The sequence below is a fragment of the Phycodurus eques genome, chromosome 16, assembly GCF_024500275.1.
Source record: "Phycodurus eques isolate BA_2022a chromosome 16, UOR_Pequ_1.1, whole genome shotgun sequence".
NCBI lineage: Eukaryota > Metazoa > Chordata > Actinopteri > Syngnathiformes > Syngnathidae > Phycodurus > Phycodurus eques.
In genome coordinates this window covers 22,579,042-22,604,230 of record NC_084540.1, presented here as the reverse complement: position 1 = coordinate 22,604,230, position 25,189 = coordinate 22,579,042, and the positions used below count along the sequence as shown (strand labels likewise).

Below are 25,189 nucleotides of genomic sequence, written 5' to 3'. Positions count from 1 at the left end.
TCAAATTACGAATATTGTATTGACATTCAGTGGTAACATGCTGCTAGTATGCTTCAAATTTGAAGTAAGAGGATCACATTTACAGGGATATCACACCCCAAAAAAGTATTTTGAAATGTACCTGAGTGCATCCTCTAGTTTGGCTATCTTCCTCTTGGACTGTGTTCGCTCTTTCTCCACCTCATTGTGCAGCGCCAGAACCTGAGAAGAGAGCAAAAGCCAAGAGAAAGGAAGGTAAGCGTATGCGAAGGGCCTTCAAACAAGGCGTAGGTGACCTTGTGCACGAGGTTGTCTGCCATCCTTGGAGAGCCCCATCAAAAGTAGCATTTGGGCCTGTCAGGGCCGTGGAAGGGTATGGCTGCCATATGAGCCCCTTTTCATGTCCACATACTGCCCCTGTGACCACTGTGGAAATACTTGACAGACTCCACACAGCTTGTTAGCATGTGGCCTCGACTATTGGAGAATCATCAATAAGACATGACTGCCTTTCATCTCCAGAGACTTCAATTCAACTGCGCTCGAATCAAGGGTGCTGGGGTCTGCTAAGTTCTTGCAGGTGTATCAACTATTGCAGGGGGGATGCCACACACACGCACTGTACTTTGAAGATGACCCAGGTGCAGGTCCAGTCCTTAAACCTGATCTTAACCTAAAAAGTCTGGTCCAGCTCAGCTCATTAACGAAGGCCACTTTACGAGTGCTTTGAAGAGGATTGATTTCTTCATGCTCGGAACGGTGCTGCTCGCAATTAGGTGCGGGCCAAAATTTCATGTTGTGGATGTCTCCTGTTCTCCTGGATTTGGGGGATTTGTGTTTGTACAGAAATGACCCTCTCGTGGTAACGTTTGGGTGCAAGCCCCTCCGGCCGTTAGCATTCTTGCAATGTAACGTATTTCAAGGCAACACTCGACTAAGTTATTATTTATATTCATGGCAGCTTTCACTTTTACTCCACTACATTTCTTTAGTATATTTTTACGGGGACACATTTTCCCCAACCATCCTTACTATGTTACTACAAAGTAAAATCCAAATCAATTGCTTACGGCTATAATGCCTGAAACATGGAGCATAAAGAAGAAGAAGAACAGTCCCGACTAAAATGACTGTGAAAAAGGGAGCTGGATGTACATGGTTGAGTACCTGCTTGTTTGCTAGCGAGGTCTCGTGCACATTTGTTGTATTACGTCACACCATTTGCTATTGCTGTGTGATAACTTGTCAGTTAATCTCGGCTAGTTAAGAGACTTAATGTTAATGTCTCAAGTGCAGTATGTGCAACCTTTTTCACTGTATAACACATGCAGACTTCCATTGTCTGTACGTTGTTTATTACCATTAGAGAGTCACAATTGTTCTTCGTCAATTAAATTGTTAATCCGGTGAAGTCAAAGTGTCAACGTTCTTTTAGTTATCGTACTCTTTAAGACTTTTACTCCAGTAATATTCTACAAGATGACTTTCTACAAAAATGATTCTCTGTTGAGACTTTTACTCAAGTATCGCTTTCCGGAACTTTATAGAAGACTGCCAGTGAATCACCGCCGATTTAACAAGAACAGACGCGCGTGGGAGACCCAAAAAAGGAACGTGTGACTCGGGACTTTGATCTCCACTAGACCAAAATCCTCTTTTCTAGGTTTGCTCAAGTCGGAGTTTTGTTGATGAGTTTCCCCGCAGGAGCGCGCAAGGCACCTTTTTGTCATAGTTGATCTGCAGCTCATCTTTTTCCTCCCGGAACTTCAAATCCTGATCCTGAACACAGGCGGAGAAGAGCGGCGGGACATATAATCAATCACAAATGTGATTGCGCAACGCTACTATCATGCGTCTCATACCCGAACTTGTGTCTGTCTCTGATGTTCACTGACCAGGAGCTGCTGATTGAGCTGAGCAATACTTTTCTCAAAGTCCTCCATCACCTCGGAGGCCTGCAGAAAGAGAAAAGAATTCAAGCGTGCTTGACCTTGAATTTAGTAAGCGCAATGGAATATTAGGGACACAATAGAAAGAAAATAAAACATGTAGGAATGGAATGGTGTGCTCATTTTCTTCGAGACTTTTTAGACACCAGAATAAAGTCATTGCCCCCCCCCCCCCCCCAGAAAAGTCATCATACATAATTTTATGAACAGAAAATTGTTTTTGTTTTTAAGTCTATTTTTACAAGATGAACTCATTTTTTTTTTTTTTTTTTTTTTACGAAAAAGTTGTCATTTAATGAGAAATCTTTTTTGCCTTGATAAAAGTGGTAAAACAAAGTTGTATTCTTTAAGTTGAAAATGCTTAGAAAACTTTGATTTCCGTAAAAAATAAGAACGTCCAAATGTTTTAAGGAAGATATTGACGACAATAAACTAAACGTGCATTTTTTTTTTCAATAGTCGTATTTTTCAAGCAAAAAGGTGTAATCTCATCAGGAAAAAGATGATCGTTTTCCATAAATAAGAATGGAATACTACAATCAAAAAGCCCTTTATTTTCCCATGATTTCCAATATTTTTCTCTTTTTCACGTAGTCCTGAAAATATGTATTTTTGAACTGTTTGCATGATATTTTTGCAAAAGGAAACTCCTCCTAGATGAAGGCGAAAATAGGTTTTTGGTGCTGGGATGCAAAGGCACAGTTAGTGTTTGACACAAGTGTGGTGTGAAATCAAATTCTTCAGGCATTGCCTTGGCGGCAGACAGAGCGTGCTCCTGGTGTAAATGGTTCAAATCGGCCTGGTGTTTGGCTTGGAACTTCTGCAAAGTCTCCTCAAACAACGCGCTCTGCTCAGCCTTCTCTTTCTGGAGGACCGTCATTCTGTAAACAAAGTCACACACATCAAACCTGCCACTTAATCACCACTTTTGCCTGGATTTAATTTGTTTTTTCTTCTTGTGTGTTGTTTCTCACGCCACCACATTAGAGTAGCAGCGCTGGCTAAGAGGAAAAGTAGAAGGACAACGGCAGTACCGGAAACAGCACAGGAAATCATCTGAGCATAATATGAGCAATACATTTACATTTACAATACAATCAATTCCTTCCATCTATCAGGTTTCTCTCACGTTTGTCCTCAATACGGTCGCATTTCCTGCAATGCTTCTCCTCACGCGGGGTCGCGGGCATGCTGGAGCCTATCCCAGCTGACTCTGGGCGAAAGGCGCGCTACACCCTGAACTGGTCGCCAGCCAATCGCAGGGCAACCATTCGCACTCACATTCGCATCTACGGGCAATTTGGAGTCCTCAATGAACCTACCATCCATGTTTTTGGGATGTGGGAGGAAACCGGCGTACCCGGAGAAATCCCACGCAGGCACGGGGAGAACATGCAAACTCCACACGGGCGAGGCCCGATTTGAACCCGGGTCCTCAGAACTGTGAGGCAAATGTGCTAACCAGTCGCCCACCGTGCCGCCTGCCTCTCTCTTATGTCTTTTTTTTCATCCAACCTGTCTTTATACGCGTACGTCGGTTTTCGAAAATGTTCTTCAAAACCTCCTGCGAAGGGTTAATAAATGCTAACTTTGTGCCCAACATCTCCAGACCTTCTGCTGGCCTCCTGCAGTTGGGCAGCGACGGCCGCAAGGTGGCTCTCCAGCTGGGCCTTCTCCTGCGTGACCTTCTGAAGCGACGCGTTGCTCTTCTCCACGTCGGCACGCTGCTTTTTCACTTGCTGCTCCAGCTCGCGGGCCGTTTGCACCTATAGACCACACACGTGAAGAGGAAAATATCATCACATGCGCAAGATCCACTTGATATATTGTAAAGTGCGAGTCTGTCAGCTGGTGCATGTTTGCCGTTTCGGAGCGAGTCTGAACTTGCGGCGAGGTCGACTTCAAATAAACTCCCTCTCGCACTGATTTTCTTCCAAGATATGTGAGTCATCAAAAGCAAAAAACATCTTCACTACACAAACTGTGCCAAAGGTCAAACCAGCACTGCGGCAGCATGGGAAAGATCTTATCGTGTGAAACTGTCTTAGAAGACTTTTTTTTTTTTTTCTTCTCCCCCCCCCACTGTAAACGAAAAAAATAAAAAAATCCTCAACTACAGCAGTTTGTGAAGTATTGCGGCTTTGAGCATTGGAGCTGTGACTTCAAGCTATACTTTTACCGTCATTTAAAATAGCAGTCTTGGCTGAACTGATAGGAGGGAGGGGGAAGAAAAAAAAAAAACACTCTTTTTGGGACATCCTTACAGCGTACTAGTAGCACGGCCGACTTCAAGGACATACATCAACATTGCCGTCAGTAAAACATGCAACATTATGCAAATGGGTGTTTGCTTGGATGCAGACTGCACATTTAAAACCAGCGTTTTCTCAAGGCTTGTACAGGTGGATCAAGGATGTTTCATCAATGTTTCATTTTCTTTAGTAAGTCACATTTTTTGTTTTGTTTTAATTGACAAGTAAAGTCACATCCCACGCAGTCTTTCATTTGGAACATTTTTGCACATACAGGTGCATCTCAATAAGGTTGAATATTGCATTTATTTCAGTAGTTCATTTCAAAAAGTGAAACTCATATGCTGGTACATTTCAAATTAGAATATAGCAGAAAAGTTCATTTCTTTCAGTACTCTCATTATATAGATTCATTTAACACACAGGAATATACTTTTCCGAAGGACAATGTCTCAGTTAAATGAATAAATACATAATTGTAATTCATCTCGAGCAATTTGAACATTCCATCCATCGATGTACATAAGTATATAAGCAACAGAATATAAGAAACAATCCAAATGATTAGATTTTTTAATACAGAAATGAGGTAGGAATTGTCTTCATGAATGAATAAATCTCTCTCTATATATAAGATATAACTTTGGCTTTTTGAACTGAACTAAAGATAATAATAATTTGAATGATATTCTATATTATTGAGATGCACCTGTAACACCCGAAAATTGTACAAATTGTTCGAACGTTTGTCCAAGTTTTGTTGTATTATTCATCATGTATACAAATGATCCGAAACACTTTGAAATGAACAAAGTAGTGTTCGTGTTTGCACCCTATTTGCCACGTTTGAAACTTTCCCTTCACATTCCAACAATTAGTAGAAGGAACATGCTAACAGTGCCTGGCATTATTTGTCAACTCCCTTCACTTGTTCCATTTAGTTATGTAACAGCTGTAATCCAAATCCGATTAAATTCTATTTTCTCTTTACCATTCACAATGATGGCGAGATGAAAAAACAGTTTGGGAAATCCATTTCTTAAATATTGTAAATTACAATTGCATTTGTCCTTGTCTGGATTTACACTGCATAATTCACGTGACACAATTGCGTTGTTTTTTTTGGTCAAATGGCAAGATGTGAATATGCATAAGTAACATTTAATACTAATATTTTATATGAATTATGAATGTATTATACTTTGCTTGTGGAATACTTTACTTTCAATTTATGCATCCTCACGTGTGCGTTGTTTCACGTGTTCCGTGACGATTTCGGATATGCGTCCCTTGAAATGTGCAGAAACGAGACAGTCCAAAAATATAAAAGAAAGATATACAGTCGATATTAAATTGGAATCGAGCCTTGGACCTGCAGTGTAAATCGTGTCTGTAAAAAAGTCTTGCTAAGGTTTGGGTGGTGCAATTGAATGTCAAGCGCTCAGTTTTAAACTAAAAACCATCCAAGTCCTGTGCGTGCAGACAGGTTATACCGGACATTTTTTTGGGGGTGGGGGGTTTGAAAAGAAATATGGCTTCTGCGCACGCTGTGTATACTTCGACAGCTCGAAAGTCTGCACGGGCAGGCGGATAAAGGCCGATGACGGTACTCTGATTAAAAATGGAGCGTGCTCGCAGATGTGGACGATGACAGAGGCCCACGATGACAGCGGGGGGCGCAAAGACGGCGAGGGAGAGCAACGTGCTAAGAAAGAAAGAAAGAAGAAAGAAGAAAGAGGTCTGTGTTGCGTTGCCACGCACTCGCTGACACTTTGGCAGGAGATGAGAAGAAGCACCTGCCCAAACTCGGCTTCTACACCTGCACACTCTCAGTGGGAGCCAAATTACATCCCATAATTAGGTGTTCCCAACGTGAATTACTAGGTGCGAACTACAGGCTCCATAAGCCACATTATGACTCCTTCTGCCCTTTAGAGTCAAAAGTGAAGCCTTTGAAGATCCCCCAAAAATATTCTGCATGTGACAAAATAATAAACAGCAACTTGATGACAGACCATGTCAACCATCTCCTGACGTTTTGGCCGCTGTGCGGATGGATGCGTACGCGTTATTGTTGGGAACTTAGTGACAGAGCAGCACAAACAATTTCAAATAGTGGTCCCACATTTTTTTCAGCAATGATTATTATATATATATATTTTTTTAAAGGGTTTTTACTAGGGCTGTCGCTATCAAACCTTTTTTTAATCGATTATACCATTGATTAATCGGATAAAAACGTATTTTGCATTATTAAACAGCGAAACGTGGATGCGAGGTGCTATTGTTGTCCACTTGGGGTCGCCATCTTCACATTCCGCGCTATAATATCTGTGACTTTGAGTGTGTGTAGCTTTAGAAGGCGGGGCCTGGCCTAGTGCGTGACGTGGGAGTCAGCGAATGAGAGTGTAGAGTTGGCTGCGTGAGCGTTAGCAGCTAGCTGTTAACTGGCTAACCGTTAGCAGCTTGTGTACGAATGTGCTTATGACGTGTTTATTTTTGTGACATTACGATACGTTCTAACTCGCAGCGGCACGCTAGATTAAGTTAGCAAACATCGATGATCCCAATCTTTTGACATTCGGACTTTTACGCACCCTTTCCTCCTAACTTGCCACCATCGCGCCAACTGACTTCTAAGCTGAGTGGCGCTCAAGTCTGCAGTAACATGGAAAATGGACAGACTAAATCCATGTTTTGTCCCGCTCACGCTCACTCGGGTCGCGGGTGTTCTGCGGGTGTGCATGGATGTTTGTGGAATATTTGGGAGGAAACCCGAGTACCCGATGAAAGGCACGGAGAGAACGTGCGGTCGTCCGCCATGCTGCTAACTTTAGTCTGTGTGGAAAAAGGATCACTGCGAAGCTCCGAGGGAGAGATGTTGCTTCGAATTATTCGATGAATTGTTTGACCTCTAATTTTCACAGGACACACTTGTATCTTGACTTGTGAGCGGCCCAACATTTTGAGATGCGAGCCATTTGTTGGTGCATTTCTCTCTCTATAGTTCACCGATTTTCACTTATCGCGGGCGGGTCTGGGGTGTACTCCACAATAAACTGGAGTTCTCTGTACAGTGGAAGTGCAACACCCATTAGGTTTGGACAATTCGGAAATTGTGTTTCTTCGTCATTAAAAATAGGTAACTACGAGCCGTAGGTCAATCATTTTTAGACTTGTATAGCAGTTAAGCAAGTTAAAATATTACTTAAAATGTTCCCAGTAGACTTAAAAACTGCTGACCAAGGCGTTTATGTATTGGGGGAGGGGACTCCAAAGTGCATCACTGGGCCCCGTTTTAACCCCCCCTCCTCTAACGCTACAAATTCCACAGTTCGGTTCTTCAAAGTTCTCAATCTTTACACGTTTTCAGGAATTATCTTCAAAAATGTATCATGCATTTGGAAACGAATCTCTGCATTCACTGCACACGGTCTTTAAGAATGTTAGTGCGTTACGTTCGACGTTTTTGTTAAGGAAGGGTTTCACGATACTGTCAGCTTGGGCCCGGATCAAATGAATTCATTTGACTTTATTTCCCAGTGGAAAATTGGTTTTAAAATGAAAAGACAACTTGGAAGACAACCAGCATGATGCAACAGATTGTGTTTCACTGTACAAATAGAAAGCTATCATGTCAATGTCTGCTTTATTATTTTGGAATGAAATACTGGCGGTGTTATGAAAATATCATCTGCTCACACAGAGAGTGCCGTTAATATTGTAAGCTCCTTAGGATGCAATTGCACAATGGCGAGATTATTTCTCACCTGTTAGATATGAAGCCGTTTCGACATGCAGCATTGTGTTGAATGCTCCAAGTGGCTTTAAGCCATGTAATCGGACGTGCTGACAAATCTTACGCTTAATTAGGCTTGAAAGCTGTCGGAATCTAAACAAACACACACACACACATTTGTGTACTAACGGGGGATTGTGAGCGAGCGTTATACTCGGCCTCCATCTTCACCAGCCTCATCTTGGTGTTCTCCAGCAGCTCCTGGATGTCGTCGGTGTGCTTCTTCCGCAATTCAAACTTCTCCTTCTCCACCTCGGCCACCGCTGCATGCAGCTAGTAGTGCAAGCAAAATCACATCGAATGATTCTAATATTCTATTTGTTGGAAGAAATTGCACACACATAGATCCCGAACAAAAAGTTAAGAATATGGGCTTTCGAGTAAAATTGAAGGATTCATCTCAAAAGTGTCGTCAGCTAAAGTGAACAATAGATGCTAATTTTATAGCAATAAAACTTCATATTGTTAAAAACAATACCAGGTCAACCACTTGCAGCGATGTTCGTGATGAGTCTTATGCAATTGTACACTCCCCCCGCCCATCCGCCTTTGGCTCGAGGCTACAGCAGAACATCCAAGCGCCTCGACTTTACCTTCTTCTCCCACTCATTTTTCAAGCAGTCGGCGCTCTGATCTGTCATCTTCTTCAGCTCGGCAATCTGCTTGTCTTTGCTCTCGCGGATGACCTGGGATTCCTTCAGCACACTTTGAACTGCGGGCGAGCGCACAGACAAAAAAAAAATACAAAAAGCATAAGGAGCGTTCAGCATGCGCCTCGGGCTTTGCAGCACATGGACACACACAAACACAAGACGTGTTACGTCCTGCTACATGCCGACTGATGCAATAGTGAATCAATGTCAATAATTGCTACTGTCAGATGGCCGGTGGTGCTTTTCTTTGCATTCCATCAGTGGCTTGAAGAGAATTCAGGGGGAGAAAACTGAACAATTGGAATTCTCTCCATGAAAATATGACAAGATTACTTCCATTTTGGATCGAGCATCCCAGCTGGAGAGCGTCACTGAGCACCAGCGCATCTCAAGGAATTCTAGGTGACGGGGGGCTTTCCCCCTGAGTGTTCTCTGACATTCATATAAACATCCTTGCAGTTAACCCTGCAATCCTGTGACCCCCCCCTCACCTTTCCACTCCAGTTTGTGGATCATCTCTTCGGCTTCCTTCAGCCGGGCCCGATGTCGACTCTTCAACTCGCTAATCTCCACATTCCGTCGGTGCAGAATCTGAGTAGGGGGAGATTTGACTGCGGGATAATCTTCAATGCAAACGAGACCAACATTTATGATTGCATAACAATGTTGGATGTAAATGTACATCGTTGGGACATAGTCTGAATAAAAGCAACAATATATGTTGTATTGAGCAGCCTCCAACTGTGAAATATTATTCAGCAAAATAAATCAACAATAGGACTGAAAATAGTGTAAACTTAGTGTTTTACGAGTGATGTAGAATTTATGAGGAAAAACATTTTTGGCCCATGTTCATGTTGCGCTCTCAAGGGTATCTGCAGGTGGAAGGAAGCCAAATTGAAGACATTTTTTAAGGTCACCTCGATGAAATTGAAGATCTCTCCTTTACTAAATGAAAAGGAAAAAGAATGGGTGAGGATGGGCTGAAGATCATAAAACAATCTTTGAACAACTATTCCAATATTTTTTAGTCTATCGGGTTCAATACATTTTGCATATCCATAGATCATTTTACACTTGAAACTATGCGAGTCCAAGAATGCACATGATTGGACACGAGACCCAGCCCTGGAACAATGAGTCCCTGCAATTTATCATCACGAAAGACAGATACAGTAATCCAATGCGATATCACGCTTCTTTTGCTTCGCTGTCCTGCTATATTGCAGATTTGTATGACAGTTGTTACTCTATTTAGTAGAACCTTTTGGTGTTATACATTGCTCTCGCTTAACCTAAGCTGGGTACACACATACTGACTTGTAACATTGCAACGGATTTTTGAAAACGTGACATACCCCATATACATGTCATGACAAGGGGAAAAAAAAAAAAGGGCAAAATTGCTCCTCTATTTGTGTCCGGCCGGCAACAGCGGGAGCTTCAAGTCGCCCGCGGTTACGTTCCACATCACAATCACGCAGTCCGAGGCTCGGCACAACTCGGTGGAGACCGCATGCAAAGATTTGCAATTGGAAATATTGCGGAGGTTCAACTTTCACAGAAGTACGAGATCACGTCTTTGCTGACTTTGATCGGAATGAGGGCGAAAGGCTCGAATACAGCCAATTATCGGAATGCACGCGCCACGCTTCAGATGAAAATGTGGCATGTTTAGGACTGTTGAACATTTATTTCGGAAAATGTAATTTCATATGTTTTCAAGATCTGCGGACACTTGACAATATTTGTTCTATTAGATTCGAAAGGGCTCCGATGGTGTTCCATACAGTTCTGCACCAAAGTCGAGCAAACATGCCTGCGTGGGGGTTGTTTTGTGCCCGGGTAACTGTCATGCTGGCACAGAAATGGGCGGCGGGACTCAGGCCTTATTATTGTCCGTGTGATGGGAAACGGCTTCTCGTTCCATACGCACAGCACTTTCTTAGGATGTCGCACGTCCACTAAATGAGCAAAATGGCCCCTGAACGCAGCACCTGTGCTGAGGTGCGACGCGCTAACGGCATGTACGCGACTGATGCTGCCAATTGTGTGTGGCAGACTATCAAAAGCACAGCAAGCTTTCTGGCTTCCAAAGCATTATGGGTAAATACCGTATAATACGACACCATTTTTCTTTAATACGGATTTCCTATTTAATCATTAACACATAATTAGACGAGACTGTTTTTCCAAAGCCAATAGTGCAGTCTTTTTTTTCCACCATCATTTATTTTTCTACAGCAGCACACTTAGCAGCTAACCCTGTCATTGTGTTTGCTGGAAAATGGACGCGTGATGAAAGGAAGAGGGAGTGGCTGGAACAAAGTTCATAACACATTTAGGAATACCCCATTTTTCACCCCCATTTCACCAAGCCAGTGGAAATGTATTTTTGAGGAGTCCATGAAGAAATGTGATGACACAGTGGCAGGGAGAGTGCACGGGACGCTGGGAAATGGCGGCTTTTAGGGTGGCAATTTTGGCCTCGTTATTCCTTTTCATACCTCATCCTCGTGCTCCGGTCTGGACACAGTTGGAGCAAAATCGTCTTCTTGCGTGGGGGAGAAATGAACTCGGGAGAAAAGGTCCGCGATAAAGTCATTTGCGGTGTGGGCGACAACCTGATTGAAATAAGTACGACAAGAACGCATGGATCGGAGGAGCGCTTTTTGTCGTCCTTCTTGACAAATAGTAGTTTTGCACGAGAGACGTTTGTCAGCAACACTCGCCATCCTGCAATGACGTCGGTTAGAAAAAGTGGACTCAAATTCATTTTAAATCGTTTCCTTTTGGTAGAACTCAAAACAACTTCTGTTCGTCTTGTTACTTTAAGCTACCAGTTATATGCATACAGTAAGTCCCCCTCCATCGCTGGGGTTACGTTCCAGACCCCCGATCCGCGATATGGAAATACCCACAGAACTAGATTATTTTTATTTATTTTTTTTTAAATGTGTTTGCATCCCGCAGAGACTATTATCAATTGCCTTACCTGGTAAAGAAAAAATATTTCAAAAATGAAAATGGTTTAAAAAATGACCGCGAAGCCTGAACTGCAATCTACCGGGGGCTTACTGTACACTACTTTTTTTTTTTTAACATGATTGAACAACAGTCTGGCCTTTCTTCATTTATAAAAAGGGAGGAGGACAATGTCCAGCCCTTCATCGCCCTTTACGTTATTGAAACGGTCCTAATTAAAATGAAACCTTCCATGAGGCTCGTCACGAGCGCGCCCCTTCTCTTTGAAGCCATTAGATGGAATACAGAGTCGGATTCAGAGGAAATGAAATTAGACATAACTCACCATCTGTGTTTAATTAAAGGGTGGGAGGGAGATGCTAGCTGTCATTCCGTCTCGTCAAGCACAAAGCAACGGGCATCTTAAAGCGAGGAGAGATTTTTTTTTTTTCTCTCCCCCTCTCTCTTTGCCGTTTTATTAAAAGCTTCTGTCACAGCAAAGGAAAGTCGTGCCGTGGACGTGACAGATACCAGGTGCTCGTTCTGCAGCACGGGCGCCCGGTGCGGAGTACACCGTCTCCGACGCTTTGAAGAGAAGATTGTTTGCAGGCTGGAAGGAGAGGAAAGGAGCGAGTCCTTTCCTTTTCATTAGCCACCAAGTGGGGATAAGAGACCATCGTGGGTGTTATAATGCAGTTAGATGTCAAGAGCATTCAAGTTGGCAACCCTAAAGATATGGCAACCACTGGAAAAGATGACAATTGATCAAAACTGGGTTATATCTTAACTCAATTAGTCCCCAAGCAACATTTTATGTGGAAAGAAATCCACTGTGAGTAGTTGAAAGCTGACCCAAAAAGGAGGGTAATTTAGAAGGGTTCAAATAATACACCCGAAGTCTAACCGCTTTCAAATGAATGAAAAATAGAGCAGTTTTTGTTCTTCGTCGTCACATGATGGGACACGTAGGGTTCGGTACGCTCTGCCCGGGACAATACATTCTTCCGGATGGCGGTTTTTGAGTTCCGCCATTCACTTTGCATTGACGCTGCGTGTGTGCGCGTCTGTTGCGCGTTCACACACTCACAGCTTGTAATTGTATCCGGCTTCAAAGTGCAGCTCACGGACACGGCAAAACGTAAAACCACTCGCAATTTGGTTTTACTCAAATTTGAAGCACCCCATCTTCATTCAAATCTCCAATGTGGATTAACCGTTGAATACTACGACAAGAGAGCGAAAAACCTGACAGAAATGTTACTGTCCGCAAGCGTGACGTGGAACGTGTCGTACTATATAAAGTATACACAAGCAACATGACCAAGCTTCCCGTGGTCGTATGCTGCCGTAACAAACGACAGAGAAGTGACTCGAAAAGTGAACGCCAGCTAAACAACAAGCGTCTATATTGGGAACGCTTTTCAACACACCAACCGTAGCACTTTAGAGAAACAAATGAACAAAACCCGAGCAGCGCTAAAGATTCCCAGCCGCCTTCTGTGGTCGAAGACGTGCAGTTCGGCCACTTAATGAAACCGCTCGAGCCGCGTGATGTTGCGCCCCGCATATTTCAGCGGCGCGGGTCGGATTCGTCATGCCTGCGCACCAACTGACTCGCGCTTAAGTCATTAATTCACTGTCACACAAGTAAGTCGTGTTTTGCCTTTACATTTTCTCCATGTTTGAATTTGCTATAGGCGCATACAAAGGATTGCTTACTACGGTATTGTGACATGTATGCAATTGGTCAAGGAATAACAAACAGTTTTCCATTCGAAAGTTACGTTTAAATAAGGGTTAACTTGTACGAAGTAATATTATTCGCTACAAAACGAGGTTTTTGCTGATGAGCAAAATAGTCAGTTTTACGGTGTGTAAAGTGTACTATTCGTATCCTTTAACAAAAGCATGTCACGCATAGGGAACTGTTCTCAGTTGTGAAAAAAAAAAGGCATTTGACTTCTTTAATGTTGGGTTCTTACTTTGTCGACATCTGCATCGTGTTTCTGCTGCTGTTTTAGTTTCTCCTCCTGATGCTTGGACTCTAAAACTTTCACCCTCATGTCTACCTGCAAACAAGGAACCGGCGAGAAAAGCGAAATCACATTCATTTCTTACTTGCATAAGAAGTCGCGCTAAGCAAAAGAATCTGCATAATGGGTGAAATAGCGTTTTTGTCGAGCATCAAAATAAACAACACATTTTACCCGAACATCTTCATATCATATCATCACACTGAGTGACAGGATGACAAAGATAACATGATTCCAAATGAAAGAAGTTACACATTTGCTCCGTCTCGCTCCCAATGATGAAATGGCACACATTAACATGCAATTAAAAAAATATAAATGAAAAAAATCACGCATAGCTTCAGAAATGTGTAAGACTCATGCGTGTTCAGGTGCGCAAATGTTTGTAATCAATTGTTCATTTACAATCAGAGCAAAATGAATATCGGGGAGGCATGAACAATATTGTCGAAAAGTTCAGTATCATCTACAGTGTGTTGGACTAAATTCCCATTGCTTTGTGGTGAAACAAGTGACAAGCAGGTCATGCTATGTTGCATACCAAAACCGATGCCTTTTTAGCTATTTATTGGTAAAAATATGATGACAAAAAAGTTCATGAACCTTTGTGCACAATATAAATACAGCCCATTTAATATTTGCAATGACATGCAATAAAATCCATAATTTCATTCATAAAGGGAAACTTACGCCCCCAATGTTCACATTAATGCTCATCACTGCAATACAGTTGGAGCCAGATAGGATTCAATTGTAGCTACTGCTAATCAATAATGGGTCATTGGGAGTTTTTAAAATACTTTCATAATTCTAATGGGAATTAACAAGAAAAGGCTGCTACATGCATTCAGATAATATTTTTTTTTACTCATGGTTCAAGGTTATTCTTGAACACTTTTCTAAGTAAGTATAAACAATTATGTTTGCTAGGCTCTTTCTCAATGGCCACGTTATTTCAAGCAGCATTCATGAGTGCCAACTGCTAATACTGTTGTTTTATTTGGTTGATTACTATGTCATCCTGCTTGGAACGTGACGTATTTTCTCTACTCTTTTAAGCTGGAAATTGACACAATGTGTTTCTCCTTCCAAAGACAAAGGGAAGCTTCAATGGAAGGAAAGGCGCCAGTCGGTTTGATGTGGCGACTCATGTTTGGTCACCGGCTGGTCCCGGTGTGTTCATCATCCCCGGGGCAGAGTGACAACTGGAAGGCCTTTGAGTGCGTGCGTGCGTGTGTTTCATTGTCTTAAAGTAAACTGCCAACACAATGCTTCCAGCACAGTCAAGTAACAGAATACAGTAGACCACCGCTATTCGCAAGGGATAGGGGCGAGGCCAGACCGCGAAGAGCGAACATCCGCAGCTAAATAGGTGAATCCGCGGGTGGCGACTACGCGGGGCTCCACTGTACTTAAAATAGACATAACTTCCTGTAAAAAAATGTAAATATATAAATCAGGTGGTCAAAAGTCAAAGCAAGACAGTATAATAGCACTTTCCCCACCCTTTATTGGGCCCTATGGTGGCTTATTTCACAGTCACACTCAAACTAGTTTGTGCTTGTTATTGAGTGTAACTGTTAAGTAAGCCACCACGTGGCTCAAGAACGTGTGGTGAAATTGTGTTGCTCTTCCGCATGCTGTGATATTGAAGATCCGACTCATGACAGGATGTGTTGCGTCGTGGAACACGGCGTGCCCGCCGTTGAACCCTTCATACACAATTGACAAAATGCTTCAGATGAACGCGCATCGATCCCGAGACATGAATGGTCGAGTCACGCGGCGTTTCTTTTTGGGAGGACAAAAACCAGGACAAAATTTGGATTAAAACAATTGTTGAAAACTGAATCATACGATAACTATAGCATGTGAAAACTGAGGTTCCATTGTCATTAATAATAGCCACGATCAGGATGTAATTTCCCCCAGGGCTTGATAAAGTATCAAGCTATCATGAGTATAAAAATAAGGTTGTGAGATGTGCATTCATCATTAATGCACTTAGACGACACTCCATTCTGAAAAGTGTACCCTTGAGGATGTTCTATTTAGTCATCTGCCTTCTTTTTTGTGGATTCGCCACCATTTGTTGGTGCAAGCGAAAGGACCACAAGAGCGCTGTCAGAGTACAAAAGGGGGGAAAAACTGCAAAGGACAGGCAAGAACGAGAGGGAGATAGCAAGATGGCGGTGATCGAAAAGCAGGAGAGATAGCGCAGACCTGATTCTGCAGGCGCACAAAAAATGGATGGGATGTGGGGGGGGGGGAAAAAAAAGGCACATGTGGAGGTGTCACTTTCGCAGCCTCTCTTCAAATGCGCTTTTGAGAAAGTTTGTCAAACTAGATGAGAAGCGTTGCAAACTTGTTTATAAAAGGCGTCAGTGAAGGAGGGAGGAGGAGGAATGTCGTACACCTAAGGCTTCAGAGACGCCATCAATCAGCGCGTCTGGGTGGTGCTGCTTTTTTCGCACCGCTCTCTCTTCTTCAGAGTCATAGCTCGCAAGACGTAAGATGCCATCTTTTCTTGAAAGCAGGCGATGGTGTGCGGGAGTGTGTGTACGGGAGAGGCAACGTGAGGCGAAGATGGAAAACAGTTGCCCTCCAAACCAGCGCAGGGTCAAGGGGGGGGGGGGGCTCGCAAAACGCCTGCAAAGTGTTCAGCCTTCAAAAGCAAGGTTGCTTTTGTGCATCTCCTTTTGTCTTGTCTGAGACGTACAATGTTCTCGCGTCCTTTGTAAACACAGACGCTCAAGGATAGTCTGGGTGCGGCATTCTGCCGTCGACTGGCAAGCAGCCGGATGCCGTCTGGCAACAGTTCTCATTCAGTGGAGTTTGTCCAAACGCTTACACTGAATAGTCACTGCGTTTAAATCTTTGATCATCGAGTATTTTATGTTATCGGTATTAAGTATCGCAAGGCGATGGTTTTGGTATTTATTGCTTGTTACTGTACAGCCTACTGCCTAAAACGACTTTCCGTCAAAGGATGAGGAAGTAATCCGACCTAATTAGTTTGAAGAGCACTGCAATTGTCCTATAAAATTGTTCAACAACAATAATGATGAACGGTGATGATAAACGCAATGTTAAAGGGGATATTTGAAGGAACATGGACTTGAATCAATTATATACAAGTACTTGGATCTCTCTCTCTCCCACGCATTAAGTGTGACATTAAACAACCAATGAAATTTTGTCTGCGAGTGAGCTGTTCTGCGCTTCCGCCACACTTGTACACAACAGTGGGGCTAATGTACATAATAACCACCCCCACACCAAGTTTCTCCGCCCATATCATGATCGGCTAGGCTGTGCGAAGATCCAGAGCCACTTTCGAGGCTAAAGTCTGAAATAGTATCATGGAGAAAGACCCTCATCCCCGCGGGTGCGTTAACATGTCATCGTGGCACAGCTAAAAGGTAAGCAGAGCTGCACTGAGTTTTTCTGGATGCAGATTTGCTTCCGGTAAGCGACGCTTACTTGATTGCTCGGTGAAGTTGTGATGTGTCCATGCAGCACATAAACTGGGAATTACTGCCTTCAAGACTGCAAATGCAGTCTTTTGTCTTTCCGGGTCCTTGCTTATTTTCCTAACTCTGGGCTCTGGAGGAGACCCCACAGCCAGACTCACCACTTGCTCAGCAGTATATTACAAAGATCATTTTTATATATGGTATCATGAACCGTTTCACCTCTGATACGAACGAGAAGTCAGCAAATTCGCGGGTCAACTCCAAGCTCCCGTCCCGGAAGAAGCCAACTAGATGGCCAGTGTGAGTTTCCAGTATGTGCGGATCTATCTTAGCCTCACGCTCGTGTTTCCATTCACACTGTAAGGTGCCTTTTTGAAGACAAACTGATTATTTGTTTACATTCAAACTTCAGCTTGTAGCCATAGTGAGTGACATCACGCACACCCTCAAACTATTTGAAATATTGTATTTTTCTTCTACTTTTTCTTGCAGCTGCGGTTGTTGTTTTTTTTAAAGTGTTCTATCAACGAAGTTGAATTGAGAAATGGTCCTCTTATAAAATCATCTCTTACTCGGCTTTTTTTTTTTTTTTTTTTCTCTCTTTCTTTCTTTATCCCCATTAAAAGAAATTCATCGAAATCACAGGCTTGAGCTGAAGCTCCGTCCCAGAAGATCCGTCGATTAGGGAGATCGCATCACGACGGCATCGGGAAGCGAAAAGGCTTCTGATCCCCAGTCGGGGACTCGTGACCTTTAAAGAGCGACGGCTTGACAGCAACGCGCGTGGTCAGGTAGCAAGCGGCTCTCGTTTTCGGGATACGCCCGCGGATGACGGGGGTGCTTTAATCAGTAGATTATCACCGGGCTCTCAAGAGAATAGCTTCAGCCATCCGTCGCCATTTAATTGAATTTCCAACTCAAGGGGCGTTCACTTAACGCTGAGCACTTGAAGACATTTTCCTCAACTCCTCAAACAGCGCACGACGTGAGTCAAAGCAAAGGCGGCTTCACGCCAAGATTTCTCAGCTGCCACTCGTTGTTCCAAAGCAAAAGAAGAGAAGAGAAGATTTGTGCGCATGCAGCTGCTGGCACGGTCGGACGGATGAGGACGACTTGAGCGAGAAAGCTGAGATGTTCATTAAGCCGCCGTGAGTTCAATGGCATATGGCGTATACGTTTAAAGCTTGAGTCAATTTTCAGCTAAACCAGGCGGATTAAGGGGAAGTGATGTCATTGCGAAGCAACATCCAACGCTGAAGATTCTTCTTCTTTTTCTTTGCGGGAACAACAGCGAAGGCGACATGCTTAAGGTGAGATTTGCTGCCTATTGCGTAGCAAAATACCGCGCGTGGTCACAAGCTGTAGCTTGTGAAACTCAAGAGTTTCTGAAATCCTAGTAAGGTATTCTCGACTGCTGCGATCGGCAGACGACCAGTCTAGGGTGTGTCCTGCCTCTCGCCCAAAATCAGCTGGGACAGGCGCCAGCTCGCCCTTGACCTCAATGAGGTTTCCATTCCGGTGTCGTATTGAGCAGAAGAATGCTGCCTGGCGTTCTGCGTGGATGTAGCTCATTTTACGTCGGGCTTCCTTTGACCACCAAAACCTTTGAGCGTGAATAAACAGCACCTCTGCTGGGTACAGCCTGGTTACAGTGTGGAGTTGTTGTATTTTTTTTTAATTTCACACAGCTCTTTTCCTGATTCAAATCCCTGAGCCAAATCCCATTTCTGAGACGGCCACGCCCTTGGAAACCAGGCTACAGCTCCCTCAAATATATCCCAGAAATTGAGGTACAGGGGTTAATAGAAGAATCCAAAAGTATGCAGTACTTTAGCTTGGGTGACAGTGCATCAGTATGTTGGCATAAGTGAATGTTATTTATCATCTTATGTGAAATGTGATTGATGGATTTTTTTTCTAATTCCAGTTTGTTTCTTTTCTTTCAGGCAACTTAGATGACACTGACCGGGATCCAACCTATGAAACTGAAGATGATGACAGTATCTCAGTTGTAGATAAGACTAGCGCTTGCAATATAAGATATGATAATTCAAATATTCAATATGATCCAAGTCCAAAATGATTACATTTGACAAAATGTCAAAATCCGAGTAAAAACTACAAAATTCTATAAAAACAAGTATCCAGAAGTAATCGTTGCCATAGAAATCACCAAGATATAAATCCTGCAGCCGTACAACTTTAACGCACTGTCCTGCACAATGACAAAAATAGTTCCGTTTAGACTCGATTGATCAACAATCAGTTCCACACAACCGACTGAATTCTGCCCGATCAATGAATCCATTCAAATGCCCATCATTTGTCATATCTATTATTTGACGCTAAACAAGTAATTAAAAAAAAAGTAAATTCAAGTTTGACCAATTCTCCCAAAATAATATGCTAATTTTCAACTATGGTTCAATATTTTGGGCATAAAATGCAAACAAAACTATAATAATAATAGTAGTAATAATAATAATCATCATCATCATCTCTTGTGTCCGGCAGGCACGGTGGGCGACCGGTTAGCACATCTGCCTCACAGTTGTGAGGTTGCGGGTTCAAATCCGGCCCAGCCTGTGTGGAGTTTGCATGTTCTCCCCGTGCCTGCGTGGCTTTTCTCCGGGTACTCCGCTTTCCTCCCACATCCCAAAAACATGCGTGGTAGGTTGATCGAAGACTCTAAATTCGCCGTAGGTGTGAATGTGAGTGCGAACGGCTGTTTGTTTCTATATGCCCTGCGACTGGCTGGCGACCGGTTCAGGGTGTAGCCCGCCTCTCGCCCAGATTCAGCTGGGATAGACGCCGTCACGCCATCACGACCGGAGTGAAGATAAGCGGTACGGAAAATGGATGGATGCAACTCTTGTGTCCTTTGCAATACGCGTCTTTCTAGTGCATACCTCCTTGCTCTCCAAAAGCTGCAAGTCCACATCATCAGTCAAGGCGCTGTTCCTTACCAGGCTGGACTTGAAAAGCTACAATACCAAATCTGCAATAGTGAATTGCGGCGACGGAGGGGAAACACACAGACCACAAGAGACAACTTACCGGCGACAGGGGCATAGTTTTTTCTCGCAAGTACCTCGGGTTCTCGAACTGAAACAGGACAAAAACAGACTCATGTTAGTCATCTTGTTATCACCTTCCTCTCCAGACAAACCCTCACCGCAACGAGGCTAACCTCCAGACTCTCTCACTTTGTCACAAACAATGCGGGAGGCACATCAAACGCTTGTGGCAGGAATCTCTTCCATCAAATCTTGTCTGTTTAGAAAAACAGGCATTGTGTATGCGAGCGGTTCTATTTCCGCTCTCGCCGTGTCTTTTGTCAACACTCGGGACCGCTAATCCGTAAGCCATCTCCGCTCTGTTTACTTGCAGATGGACGCTAATGTGTATACGTCCTTGCCAATAACTGACATTCTTTGATTCGAGCACGGAGTTCAAGAAACAGCAAACGCGAACCACATGAGAGAGAATAAAGGTCACAGTTGAAGTGATTCTGTAGCATTAAATCATCCATCACATTTGACTTGGAGGAGGGAGGGAAAGAACATTGTTTCGCCATTTTCCTTACACCATTTTGTATTTGTTTATGACCCACTTACATCCCTGTGAACTCCGTCCATAAAGCCTTTTTCTGTGTCTGCAGGGGTCGATCACGGCCTTGCACTTGCAAACAGACTTTGGAGATGACTGACAGCGGTGGCGCCAAATAAACAGTTGCCTTGCTTATCTCCTCGACGTGAGGATGAAGCGGGAGGAGGAGAAGGAGAAGGGAGGAAAGTACGCAAGTAAAACAACATCTGACGTTGTCAAGTGGCACAGGAAGATAATCCACAATGGATGTAAGATAAGGGGACAGGAATAGACGGATTTGGGATGGAAAATTGTTACATCTTCTGCAGAGGGATGACGTCAGGAAATAGATGAACGCATCATCTGCCTAATTCTAATACGGGCTAAATTGGATCTTTTTTCTGATGTACTGTATGATGGATGCCTAGCTTGACTGTAATCACATTTTAAGAATGCAGAAAAATATAGTCAGTACAGCGAGGAATCACTGGTGCTATAATTTGAATCCTTAAAGCGATGAATCAAGCAACATCCTTTAAAATAGCAGCTTTGAAATCAAGCGCGGGCCAAGATAGACAAGTAGGCTAAATGTTGCGGTGCACCTCTGGCAAAGCGGTGTTACACCTGTCCGTGTGCCCGTGTGCTACGCAGACACACCTTCCCCTGTGCCCACACACGTTAGAGTGCACACGCGCAACGTCTAGCCTTCCAGTTGGCAGGGCATCACTGAAGCCTGATGCGGATGGACGGCTCTGCTGCAAACACAGAAAAAAACGACAAGGCTCCACATCACAAGGCCTGGCTTGCCGGCCAAACAAACACGCCGTGATTGATGGCTTCCTAGTTTAGCGCGGAATAACCTCTCAGTATTCCCGCCTGACCACAGACAATGGAGGGCCAAGTGGCAGGGACTTACGCTGAACAGTCAGCATTGTTGTTGCTTTTTTTTTTTTTTTTTTTTTTTTTACTGCAAGGTCAATGGATGTTGAAATTCACACAGAGACTCATGCGTGTTCTAGTTGGGTTGGATCTAGGGTTGTCACGATCGAATCTTTTTTAGATCAATTATCCTATAGGTATTTCCGTCGAGTATTAGAGTAAAAGAACAAAATATATATATGTTTTACTTTTCTACTATAAACATGAATTTTATACTCATTCCTGCGGGCTGGAGTTCTATCCTTAAACCGCATATGTTGGCATCGAGTGTATGGTATAAGCACGACAAAAAAATAGCCTTTGTTAAATGGTTAGCATTCACGATTAGCATTAGTGTGCTAGCGATTACCATTTAAGGTAAAAAAAAAAAAAAAAACAAACGCTATTATTCAGCTCACCCATAAGTCGTTACATGAAAAAATCTATTACAGGCGCCTTAGTTATTAATTAGTCGACTTCAAGAGTTGAATGTGGATTAGTCGACTTATCGGTTCCTTCCTTACTTTCTACCGTTGTTGGGTTTCATTCTATAATGTTATTTTTTCCCAAAGTACATGTGAAAGGGATGGTGGACAAGCTGAGTAAATGTTTTCATCTTTGAAAGAGGAACAACAAAACAAAACAAAAACCGTCTTGGGCAATCTTTAAGTGTTCAGTATTCGTGCACCGAGCCAATTTCATTACAGCTCAGGTAAAATAACGAAACCAATTTGAGCAGCTTCAAAACATCTGAAGCAAAAGCTGAAGCCGTCCGAGAGCATGTGCAGGCTCGTCGCTGCCGCGATTCCACACCAAGAGGCCGCTTTGAAGGGAGCCACTACAATAAAACTTCTCTAAACTTGAAGGGGTCGGCTTGTGTGCATTTATGTGCTGAGACACATCTGTTGATTTGGAGGAGGCGGTCACGGGGGGAGCGCAGCCAAGCAATAACCGTTATCAGCATCGCAACACACGAGGAGAGAGGAGCTCCACTGTGTCCACGGCTTTACAACTCCTGATGGATAACAGAGATGAGTGCGGTACTGAAGGAGAGATCAGGTTTAAGGATGGTACAGCAGAGAAAAAGTTTGGATTGTGAACGTGGGTCATACAGGTGCAGAAAGCGAGAGTATGGGGGAATAAGAGTGTTTATTGAGCTCTGGCCTCATGCACTCCAGACCGAGCGGATAAGAGAAGCAAATATGCCTCAGATGGTGAGTTTACACCGCCACACGCTCACCACCCAGAACAGCAGAGAAGGTGGTCTTGGACGCAACAATGTGAAATGAATGAGACCGAGAGAAACAATTGCACAACCTTCTTTCTCCTCAGTGAATACCCGCACAAAACCTTTAGGGGCGTGCACGCCTTTAAATTGCCAGAAGTGCTCGAAATCTGTCATGTTCCTCCTCGACGTTTTTCACTATTGATTGTCGTCTATAACAGCGATCTCCAACAAATCAGTTTGATGTGGGAAAGCGCTACAGAAAATGGATGGTCCGAAAATTGCGGTTTACTCATAATGTTTTTGTTCATCGAGCTATGCCAGTGACATATAGTGACAGGGAGAAGGATGAAATGCTCCTCCACTAGATGGCAGAAGATACAGTCAAACAGTCAATACATTTGCGAGTAAATTGAGACAAGATCATCATTATATGACATTTTAGTTGTGCCTTTGGATTTTTCTTCGGGAAAATATGTACCTTGGCGCCATAAAGGTTGGGAAAGGATGGTCTATACGTACAGCGCCTTAGAAATTCCGCGGGACACTTCTGACTGATAACTTGCAGCAAATCAATCTGGTCAAGCATATTTGGACCGCGGATGGCTTTGGCTGTCAGTGACTTCATGCGAGTAGCTTTGTGTTGACTACGAGTTAACATCTAGACACAGCTGTGCATTTAACTGATTAACTAGGCCCATTGTACATTTGTTTGTTAAATAAACTGGGCAAATCGGAACAGCAAGAGTCACCCTCTGTTTGCCAAATAGTGATGCCAAAACACCTTCGTTCGTAGGAAATAACTGCTTTACATTTCTATGTATACAGGGCTTCTTTTTGCCACTTTTTCATAGCAGCGGCTCACACAAAACCACAAAACAGATCATCATAAAGTGTGGCAGGAGCTTAAAGTTGCCAAATATAAAGATACTGTAAATTAAATGTATGCAGTAGCAGTATAATATTCTATTCAATAGAAATCTATCCAAAATAAGAGGACATAATTAAACACTTTCATATTGGACATTGCATACACACATTTACAATTGCTTATTAATAACTTCCTTATACTTCTCGCCGACTCATTTTTAGGTCTCATTTTTACACCTAGTAGAGGTGCGTTGACTTTTCATATCTATGGTACAACAAAACAATACAGTCAACTCAGCAAGTTGTCTCGTATTCCTACTAAGTTGAGATGTTGCCGTCACTGAACATACGTTGCACGCTGGGTGACATTTACACGTGCGCTGTGAGCAGCCTGTGGACGCACCTCCAGGTTCCAGCTGTTGAGTCGTGCCTCCGGGTCGCCGTCATCGGGAGACATCTGCCCCGCATCCCCCTGATGAGTGGGGGAGGGGGGGCGGAAAAAAACAGGTGGCTACAAATTGGGAATCAAATGCAGATGATGCAATAAAACAAGGGAATTGAGAACATTCCGTGGCCGCGCTTTGATTGGCAGTTCGGCCTGAAGAAGTCGATTATCGTGACAGCAGAGAAACCCTTTTGGCAAAAATGCAGACAGATGATGCCCGGCCCTCAATTTTCAACATCATCATCCCTTTGTTGCTTCTAAAAGGCAGTTCCACATTTACCAAAGTCCACATTCACAATATCGTTATCATTGTCCAGATGTGACTGAAGCATACTTCACTGGATAATCTTGCCTGCATGTAAGCCACTGCATAAATGCTTCATTTGCTGGTGTGTTTTTTTTTTTTTTTTGTCTTTAATTCCTCTTGAAAGTTTTCTTGGATAATATGCCATGGAAATATACCACCAATATTATGTACGTTAATAGCTGTCCCATATTATTGTTCCACATATTTAGTATGTTATAATTGAATGTACTGCTTAAATTTGAACTTATGTACAAATATAATAAAGACTCGCTGTATGGTATCTTAATCTTCGTACGCCTTTAATTCCTCCTCAATTCTGCTCGTTTTGCTTTTGTGTCTTCGGTGGTTCGCCCATATATCTTAATACGAGTGTATATGTTATGCATATTTTATATAGCGTCGCGGTCAGGCGGAATCTCCAAAAGCAATACTTTTCAGTCAATAATTAAAAAAAAAAAATAACCTGCGCTCACGCTTACACGCCCGACCAGAGAAATAGCCTTTAAAACTTCACACAAGCAAATCATCTTCCCAAAAGAGTGATGCAATAAATGAAACAATGAGCTGACTAAGATTACTATTTTTAACAAAATAGGCTTACTCCAAATGTATCTAACGTAACTCTTTTCACTCATTATTGTCTCGAAAGCATACAGACTTTCAAACTTGAGGTGACATAATGCCGCCCAGCTCCTGCGGAGTTTTATAACATGTCTCAAACAGTTCAAGTG

The 25,189-nt window shown here is 43.1% G+C and overlaps 1 protein-coding gene across 8 annotated transcripts in view; it reads right to left on the bottom strand.

The window, feature by feature from the left end:
* cep112 (centrosomal protein 112) overlaps positions 1 to 25,189 on the bottom strand; it is a 103,232-nt gene that overhangs the window by 68,945 nt on the left and 9,098 nt on the right. For 5 of the 8 annotated variants that reach the window (XM_061699729.1, XM_061699732.1, XM_061699736.1 and 2 more), the window contains exons 6-17: positions 24,110 to 24,178; positions 20,163 to 20,210; positions 20,015 to 20,089; positions 13,579 to 13,665; positions 9,124 to 9,223; positions 8,573 to 8,691; positions 8,109 to 8,252; positions 3,540 to 3,694; positions 2,680 to 2,809; positions 1,842 to 1,934; positions 1,699 to 1,758; positions 122 to 201 (exon numbers count right to left, since the gene is read on the bottom strand). In XM_061699729.1, coding sequence (XP_061555713.1) covers positions 122 to 201; positions 1,699 to 1,758; positions 1,842 to 1,934; positions 2,680 to 2,809; positions 3,540 to 3,694; positions 8,109 to 8,252; positions 8,573 to 8,691; positions 9,124 to 9,223; positions 13,579 to 13,665; positions 20,015 to 20,089; positions 20,163 to 20,210; positions 24,110 to 24,178 — 1,160 coding nt within the window. The remainder of the gene's footprint in view (positions 1 to 121; positions 202 to 1,698; positions 1,759 to 1,841; positions 1,935 to 2,679; positions 2,810 to 3,539; positions 3,695 to 8,108; positions 8,253 to 8,572; positions 8,692 to 9,123; positions 9,224 to 13,578; positions 13,666 to 20,014; positions 20,090 to 20,162; positions 20,211 to 24,109; positions 24,179 to 25,189) is intronic. The other 3 variants (XM_061699731.1, XM_061699730.1, XM_061699735.1) reach the window with 3 other exon arrangements.